Source organism: Triticum dicoccoides, chromosome 5B (genome assembly GCF_002162155.2).
Source record: "Triticum dicoccoides isolate Atlit2015 ecotype Zavitan chromosome 5B, WEW_v2.0, whole genome shotgun sequence".
In the NCBI taxonomy this organism is placed as follows: Eukaryota; Viridiplantae; Streptophyta; class Magnoliopsida; order Poales; family Poaceae; genus Triticum; species Triticum dicoccoides.
This window is the reverse complement of record NC_041389.1, coordinates 524,383,857-524,392,787: the sequence shown is the minus strand read 5'-3', so window position 1 is coordinate 524,392,787 and position 8,931 is coordinate 524,383,857. Positions and strand designations below refer to the sequence as shown.

The following is an 8,931-nucleotide window of genomic DNA, read 5'->3' as shown; positions in this document are numbered from 1 at the left end:
TATAACCTTCCAATATATGAATCTTTACCTCTCAACCATTTCGAGACTCCTTGTCATGTCTGTGATCTCATCCGGGACTCCTAACAAACTTCGGTCACCAAAACACATAACTCATAAAACAAATCGTCATCGAATGTTAAGCGTGCGGACCCTACGGGTTCGAGAACTATGTAGACATGACCGGGACACATCTCCGGTCAAAAACCAATAGCGGAACCTGGATGCTCATATTGGCTCCTACATATTCTACGAAGATCTTTATTGGTCAAACCGCATAACAACATACATCATTCCCTTTGTCATCGGTATGTTACTTGCCTGAGATTCGATCGTCAGTATCATCATACCTAGTTCAATCTCGTTACTAGCAAGTCTCTTTACTCGTTCCGTAATACATCATCCTGTAACTAACTCATTAGTCACATTGCTTGCAAGGCTTATAGTGATGTGCATTACCGAGAGGGCCCAGAGATACCTCTTCGATACACGGAGTGACAAATCCTACTCTTGATCTATGCCAACCCAACAAACACCTTCGGAGACACCTGTAGAGCATCTTTATAATCACCTAGTTACATTGTGACGTTTGATAGCACACAAGGTGTTCCTCCGGTATTCAGGAGTTGCATAATCTCATAGTCAGAGGAACATGTATATGTCATGAAGAAAGCAATAGCAATAAAACTAAACGGTCATAACGCTAAGCTAACGGATGGGTCTTGTCCATCACATCATTCTCTAATGATGTGATCCCGTTCATCAAATGACAACACATGTCTATGGTCAGGAAACTTAACCATCTTTGATTAACGAGCTAGTCAAGTAGAGGCATACTAGGGACACTCTGTTTTGTCTATGTATTCACACATGTACTAAGTTTCCGGTTAATACAATTCTAGCATGAATAATAAATATTTATCATGATATAAGAAAATATAAATAACAACTTTATTATTGCCTCTAGGGCATATTTCCTTCACACGTACTAGGATAGGACTAGGAGGCGCCGGCGGTGATGGGCGCTCATAGTAGCGAGGCTAAGAGCATCTCCAGCCACGCCCCCAACAGGCCCCCAGGTGTTTCTTCGCCACCGGCACCCAAAAAACGGCCCAGTCGCGCTCCTAGGAGCCCGTTTTTCGCCGGTTTGGGCCGAAACTGGCGCCGGCGGGCCCAGGCTGAACCCGACGCGCTGGGGAAAGCAATTTTGGTACGAACGGGGATGGGCCCGCCGAGTCAGCAAGACACCGCTTCGTCGTCCTCACCGCCTCGGTTTTCGTGGGAATCAATGCCAAGGCTGTCGCGCTGCTGCGCCGGTCAGCCTCCATTGATGCCTCACGGACGGCGCACTGAAGATGCCACCGACGCGCGTCCTGCCCGCTCCCGCCACGTGCCGCTCGGCATGCAGGCTCTCACCGCCCCGCTTTGGCTAGAAAAGCCGGCCACCCCGCCGGTGAACGCCACAGTCGCCACAACTTGCCAACCACAGAAGCAACTCTCCCCCCTCTTCCCGCCGACGAGCAATGGCTGAGCGATACCCCGGCGACACTACGACGGCGACCGGCTTTTGCCGTCGCCATCTCCATGAGGACGAGGCGCAACTCCTCTACGAGGCTGACTATCCGGCGCCCCGGACATGCGGGTGCCGGGCTCGTGGAAGTTTAGCGTCGGCGGCGTCCTGGTACCGCCGGTGCCCGAAGGGGTTGCACGGCGGGCCGAGATCGCCCGCATCCGGTCGTCGCTAACGAAGGTGCAGCGGAACGAGCCGAGGTACGCCGTCGACAGCCACACGCCGTGGACGATGTACTTTGAGCACCGCCGCGACAGGCGACGCGACTGGTGGGGCGTGCCCAGCCGCACCCTCGAGGCCGTCCTCGACCACATCGAGACCGGCAACACGCCGCGCCTCGAGTACCCGCCGCACCCGTCGTTCTCTCGCCGCCGTGGCAGCTCCTGGACGTCGCGACGAATGGAGCCGGGGACGTCCTCCTCGTCGGGCTCCGGCTCGCTCTTCTCCGGCTCACCAGCGCTCCGCCCCGTCAAGCCGGAGCTAGAGGAGACACCACTTCGGCGCCGCACCTGTAGTGGTGACCTCGTCATCAACGAGGGCGGCCGCCCCTCCATGCGCTTCCTCCGCCTGGTCCGGCCAAAGACCGAGTCGGGGCACGCGGAGATGGCCGCCGCCGACGAGGCCGCCCTCAAGTGGGCGAGGGAGGAATATGTCCGCGAGCAGGTGCTCCGCCAGCGCCGGGCATACGCGGAGCTCCAGGCCTGGCGCCGCGGGCGCGAGGAGGGTGGCGTCGTCGTCCTCGACAACGACGAGGAGGACGAGGCCGGGCCGTCCACCCCCCCCCCCCTGCGCATCGGCGACCCTGGCCAGGGGTGCAGTAGGGACGGCGGCGGCTCCGGCAGGGCGCGCTACGACGACGGCGTCGACTACACCCGTTTCTACAGGCTCCTCGGCATGTAGAAGGCGGGCGGCGGGCGCGGGGTATCATTGTTAGGCACAGTTCTAAGCGTAGTTTGCATGTTTATCTGTTTTTATATAAATTTCTATAAAATATCGTCGAGTTTGTGCCTGAACGCCTAGTTTGTATAAATTTCTTTGAAAGATCGCCGAGTTTGCGCGATTTTGACGGCGACGACTGGAAACGCAATCGCCCCATGCACCAAGCAAACGCCGGTTCGACCCCAGGCGGCATTTTTTTGGTGCTCTGGGGACTGAACGGCTGGAGATGCTCTAAGAAAGCGCGAGCAGGTACAGGCGTTATTCAACCACACAGAATCGTCATCCATTGGTTGTAGACGACCCAGCCAGCAGCGTCGCCGATCGGCGAGCAAGACTCCGTCCGCGAGGAAAAGAGCAAATCAGATTGTAGTAGTAACAAAATAAAATCTAATCTGATCGGAGTCCTTGGCCCACTAGTATATACGCGGCGCTGCCTTATTTGGCCCTGCACGGGTAAATCCTGCAGGTGATCGAGCCGGACCCCTTGAACGTGGCCGCCACGGAACTCGTCGCCTCTAAAACCGTGGCCGCCACGGAACTCTTTCAAACCCTCGCCTACAGTATATATACTCGTAGAATAGAACCACGCTTAAGCTTCCGCCTGCCGCCGTCGCCCACGCAACCTTGCTCCTCCGCCCGCCTCCTCCCCGCCGGCGACGACGTGATGTCTTCCGAGCCCGCGAAAGCGCCGCCCACCCCCGAAGCGGGCGTCCCCGCAGCCACCGTCAGCAATAAGCAACGGAAGAGGGACGCCAGGAAGGCCGAGAAGGCGGCCAAGTACGCGCACGCGCAGCAGAAGCCCGCCGCCGAGAACCCCTCGCCGGAGCACGAGCAGCAGCCCGCCGCCGCCGAGGACGACCCCTCGGCGGCCAACTACGGCGACGTCCTCCCCGGGGAGATCCTCCCCGCGGCGGTCCCCGACGAACCGTGGGCCGAGATCGGCCACCTCGACAAGGCCGCCGCCGGCCGCTCCGTGCTGGTCCGCGCGACGGCGGAGGCGGTCTACCGCGGGTCCAAGACCAAGAACGTGGCCTTCCTCAAGCTGCGGCAGGTGCTGAGCACCGTGCAGTGCGTGCTCGCCGGCAGCGCCCAGATGATGCTCTTCGCCTTGTCCCTCCCCAAGGAGTCCATCGTCGTCGTGGAGGGCGCCGTGGCCCTCCTCGACGAGCCCCTCAGCTACACCACAGTGCAAGAGGTTTCCTTCTGCCGTAGCCAATGTCTTCCTGTTCGAGTTGTCAGCTTACATACATACATAAATACATACAAAATACAGAAGTTATTTGTGATTCCCGTTTGATGTCTGGCAGGTGGAGATTAAGGTGAGGAAGCTCTACTGCATCAGCAGGGCCGACCCGAAGCTACCCATCAGCGTCGAGGACGCCGGCCGGAGTGCGGCGGAGTTTGCAAAAGCTGAAGCAGTATGTCAATCTGCACAATCTGCATGCGTATTTGCTTGCCTGCTCCTCCTATTTGAATGCATGGAGGAGGAGGACACAGTTTGTTGTTGCTCCAATTCTCCGATGATGATGATGATATCTGGGTTCAGCTAATGGGATCTTCTTGTTTTGCAGAAGGGAGTGCCACTTCCCCGCGTTGGTCAGGAAACACGCTTGGACTATCGAGTTATTGATGTGCGGACACCGACCGGTCAAGCCATTTTCCGTGTACAGCATCAAGTTGAAAACGTCGGTATTTGTTCTTGCTTTTAGGGATTGTCGTTGCATTTTGTATCGTAATAGGCTCTTGCCTCTTCTTCTATAATACTATATGATACACATCCTTGTGCATATGTTCTAGAGAAAAAACTTTAGCCTCAGCCTATAATTATTTCGTACCAGCAAAAAAAAAGCCTTTATTGAGCACTGTGCTGGTCTTTTAAGTTGTTTCTACACACTGATCGATCCAGTGATGTTAATGTTATGCCTGCAATCTGATTACACTGATGATCGGATTGAGTTTTAACTTTAACATTCTGTGTTGCATATGGATTTGTCAAGCCAATGCATATGCTTTTACAAAAGCTGTTTTATGAAGGCTGCAGGGACTTATATTTTATGCATTTCTGCAGCATGTGATGCTTTTTTTCTTGGTGCTGGTTAGTAAATATGTACCATTGTTGGATACTGCAGAAATTCAGGGAGTATTTGTCGGCAAGAGATTTTATCGGGATCCACACTCCAAAGCTGATTTCAGGGTCAAGTGAAGGTGGAGCAGCAGTATTCAAACTTGAATATAAGAATGGCAAGTCTGCTTGTTTAGCACAATCCCCTCAGCTGCACAAGCAGATGGCTATCTGTGGTGGGTTCCGTCGTGTCTTTGAGGTTGGGCATGTGTTTAGAGCTGAAGACTCCAACACACATAGGCATCTGTGTGAGTTTGTTGGTTTGGACGCTGAAATGGAGATTATGAGGCACTACTTTGAGGTGAGCAAGTTTGGTAGAGTGCTCTTCTTCATTTACAAACACGACAATGGCTGAACTTGTTTCTTTACACAGGTTTGCGATATTGTGGATGGATTATTTATAGAAATTTTCAGACACTTGAATGAAAATTGCAAGAGGGAACTTGAGGCAATTAATAGGCAGTATCCATTTGAACCACTGAAGGTATAAAATATTTGTTGCTTCTTATTGCTTGGTGGTTCCAGTAATGTTACAATATCTAGGTTTTGTAGCTGAAATGGCGACTCACGTTGTGTTAATTCCTGCAGTACCTAGAGAGAACCTTGAGGCTCAGTTACGAGGAAGGAATACAAATGTTGAAGGTAGTACAAACATGTAGCTATTTCATTGCCACCCTGATGTTTTTCTCTCATCATTTGAATTTTATGCTGTTTTCGTGCAGCATGTAACTGCTACTTTAAGTCTACTGTACACAGCCTGATGTATGACATCATAATAAGAAATTAAAAGAATTAAGCGTTGGTGATTTATTTGCTTTGCAGGAAGCTGGAACAGAAATCGAGCCTATGGCTGACCTCAACACTGAAGCTGAGAAAAAACTTGGTCAGCTTGTTAGGGAGAAGTACGTAGAAGTGTCCAACACTGCTATGCTTATGTTCATTTCATCATTTTGTCTCTTCTATTAACTTAACTCGCTCTTGCTGTAATATTTGTAGGTATGACACTGAGTTTTTCATTCTCTATCGATATCCTTTGGCGGCACGCCCCTTCTACACCATGCCTTGCTATGAAAACCCAGCGTACAGCAACTCTTTTGATGTCTTCCTTCGAGGTGAGCACTGAAATTGCTCAAGCTGTACCTGACACTATTATGATAGTATAGTAGTATAATGGAAGTAAGAGCAACTATGTCCCTCATGAATTCATTTGCTGATGTACTATTAGTTAGTTCATATAGTTGCAACTTGCAAGTATTTCTCAGGCCATCTGAATCTATGAATATACTAGCATTACGAGTGACCATCAGTGCTAGTGGGGATAGTTTCTGTTCCACACTCTGCATTTTATGGTGCCTGACTAGTATGATCCTTTTGTTGAAGTGAAAGTACCTGATTTCCTGAAGTTGGAGCGGTAATGAATTATCATGTGTAGAATTTGCTGAACGAACTTTGCACTTCTTGCTTACTCGACAGGTGAGGAAATAATTTCCGGAGCACAAAGAATACATGAACCCAAGCTGCTGGCCAAGCGTGCGGCGGAGCATGGAATCGGTATGAGTTCCATCAAGTCATACATCGACTCATTCAGGTATGTTCACCAAAATCCCGTGCCCGCGATCATTTAGTGTTGCAGCACCTACCATGTATGTAGTTCTATTTGTGAGGTCTCTGTCTCTTGATGTGATTGTCATCTGAGAAATGCTTACTGTTGCAGCTACGGCACACCTCCTCATGGCGGGTTCGGGGTCGGGCTGGAGAGGGTGGTCATGCTGTTCTGCGGACTGCACAACGTCCGGTTGGCATCGCTTTTCCCTCGTGACCCGCAGCGGCTGAGCCCATGATCCCTCTTCCTCTTAAGAGCGAGTCTGATCCATGCTTATTCTAGTCTTGATGACCTTCTCGATGCTTAGTTACCTTTACCTTTTAAGCAATGTTCTGCTGTAAAATGGTTACCAAACTGTCACCTTGTTGTGGGTAGTAGTAGGCTAGTTTCAGTAGCAGATCAAAGACTTGAGCATGGAGAAGTTTGCAGATAATTGAGAATCAATATAGTTAACTGAAGAAGGTTTGCGGTAATTCATTCAGTCCACATGTTGAAGTTGCCAGTTAATTTCTCTTTGCATCGCCTACTATCTATCTCATGAACCAGGGAAATTCAGGCAAGGCGTACATGATTTTCGACCGTGTTGATAGAGAATAAATGTTGTGTCCACTCCAATGGTGAACACAACAAGTCTATATGGTGGTCATATTGCATCCACCACATGCTTTATTTACAAGTACGAGTTGCCTTCTGCTCTCTCCTTCCCCGTTTCATTTTTGTAAGCATGAGAATCGTTCTCTTCACTCTGAATTCTAGATGATATTTTCTGGGCGCACCGTGCCCGTCGTCCCTCCTTTCCCGGTAGGTCCTCGCCTCCCTCCTCCGCCGGCGTGGGAGCGCACTGATCATGGAGCTCTATTCCCGCTTTAGGGGATTCACTTCTGATGGTGGGGATGACACTGATCATGTGAATAAATTTTCCTTGAGTGTATCCGGCTCCATGGTGATGATGGCTCATTGGCGTAAATTTATGAAACCTAGAAATTCCACTACCTCCAAGGGATGTTGTGGTTTGCAGGGTATGTCGATGTGGTGGTGTGGCTACCCTTTACAATCTTTTTTTTTTCTTGAGGGGTAGAATGCGACTTTATACAATCAAAATGGAGTGTGGCAAGTATTCTCAACAGCCACACATGGGGTCCCACATCAAGAGTAACTGAAGGTTTAGTGAGATCATGCGCCTCACCATTATGCTCCCGCTTTTCATGATCCACACAAACTTCGTCCATCTCTCCCATCTACATCTTGATCTCATGTATAGTGTCACTGCTTTGGCCCATATAGCTCTCCTGGAGATGTTTAATGGTCACCATACAATCCGTCCCTATATGGATTCTCCATGGATAGTGATCACCCTGCCAATGCTAGAGCTTTATTGAGCGTAATAGCTTCAAAATCTCGGGTTGCACCAGATCATGGAGAACAAATGTTAATGAAGCCAAACAAAATTTTGCCAATTCAAAAAAGTTCATGAATGAAAAATATCCTAAAAATTCAAAAACTGTTTATGACTTATAAAATAGTTTATTTGTTCACAAAATTTTCGTTCATTCAAAAAATGAACATGCATTTGAAAAAAATCGTCAAATCAATTTTTTTTGTTAAATCTAAAAAATGTTCATGAATTTTAAAAATTGTTCCACCAATTTCCAAAAATAAGTTCACCGATTCTAGAAATGTTCACCGAATCAAGAAAATTGTTTCAAGAAATTTTTTGCAATTTTTAAAAAATGTTGCAACTGGTATAAAATGTACAGAATTCAAAAAATGTTCTTGATTTTAGAAAATGTTCAAAATTTTATGGAAGTGTTACTCCCTTCATTTGCTTATACAAGGCCACTATGGAATATATATTTTATATTTATACAAGGCCACCGACAGTAACCGGGGCAAAATTAATGATGTTTGCTCGTACTAGCAACTTATTTAATACTTTCATGCATGCTGTCATAATAACACTCTTCACTCACTTTTCTTCCATGCATGCGGTGTATTAATGATCCCGCTAAACGAAAAGAAAAGTCGGGTTGTAAAACATGTATTAAATTTTACCTTAGTACTACCTTCGTCTCGGTGAATAAGTCATTCGCGTAGTTCTAGGTCGGCGATTTAACTATTTAAATATGTATTATATGTAATAAAAAAATTAGAAACTACGTCCGTGTAGAAATCTAGTGATATACTTTTCATGACATATAACACAAATTTAATTTCTCAAATCGATGACCTAGAACAACGTGAATGACTTATTCACCTAGGCAAAGGTAGTACATGTAATTGAGTTTGTGTCCTTGTATATAAAAATGGAGGGAGTAACGAATTTGAAAAATTGCTCATGATTTCAAATATGTGCACGAGTTTAAAAAATGTTCACGATTTCACAAAATTGAGAGTGATACTGTATCTCGATGATGTAGTAAAATGTGGTCATGGCCGTTGAAGATTATTATATATATATTTCTTCCGTTGTAACGGCCCTTGTGCTAGTAAAAATAAAATATCTAGTGCAAGCTCAAGAGATGCAAATATTGGAGCATTAGGGTTTTCAATGCGAAAAATAGAGCAGGGGTTAAGGTGAAGTTTACCGCGGCTGGATCCCAGCCTCATCGCTCCCATCGGACGGTGCACGTGAGTCGCAGGCCTAAGAGGTCCGGCGCATCGCACCTGCCGCCGCCGGCGTGGCATTTCACCGTGCGCCAC

General features: G+C 48.2%; 1 protein-coding gene across 1 annotated transcript; it reads left to right on the top strand.

The window, feature by feature from the left end:
* The first annotated feature begins 3,170 nt into the window (after nucleotides 1-3,170).
* LOC119305988 (aspartate--tRNA ligase 2, cytoplasmic-like) lies at nucleotides 3,171-6,717 on the top strand. The gene is made up of 10 exons (XM_037582355.1): nucleotides 3,171-3,701; nucleotides 3,814-3,924; nucleotides 4,078-4,191; nucleotides 4,636-4,929; nucleotides 5,002-5,112; nucleotides 5,217-5,270; nucleotides 5,451-5,530; nucleotides 5,625-5,740; nucleotides 6,102-6,216; nucleotides 6,343-6,717. Exons 1-10 carry the CDS (start codon nucleotides 3,171-3,173, stop codon nucleotides 6,467-6,469), a joined length of 1,653 nt encoding a protein of 550 aa, XP_037438252.1. The 3' UTR covers nucleotides 6,470-6,717.
* The last annotated feature ends 2,214 nt before the right edge of the window (nucleotides 6,718-8,931 follow it).

Coding starts and splice junctions, on each gene's coding strand:
- LOC119305988 (XM_037582355.1), top strand. CDS start 3,171: ATGTCTTCCGAGCCCGCGAAAGCGCCGCCCACCCCCGAAGCGGGCGTC. Junction 4,192..4,635: donor TACAGCATCAAGTTGAAAAC/GTCGGTATTTGT, acceptor TGGATACTGCAG/AAATTCAGGGAGTATTTGTC. Junction 5,531..5,624: donor GGTCAGCTTGTTAGGGAGAA/GTACGTAGAAGT, acceptor TAATATTTGTAG/GTATGACACTGAGTTTTTCA.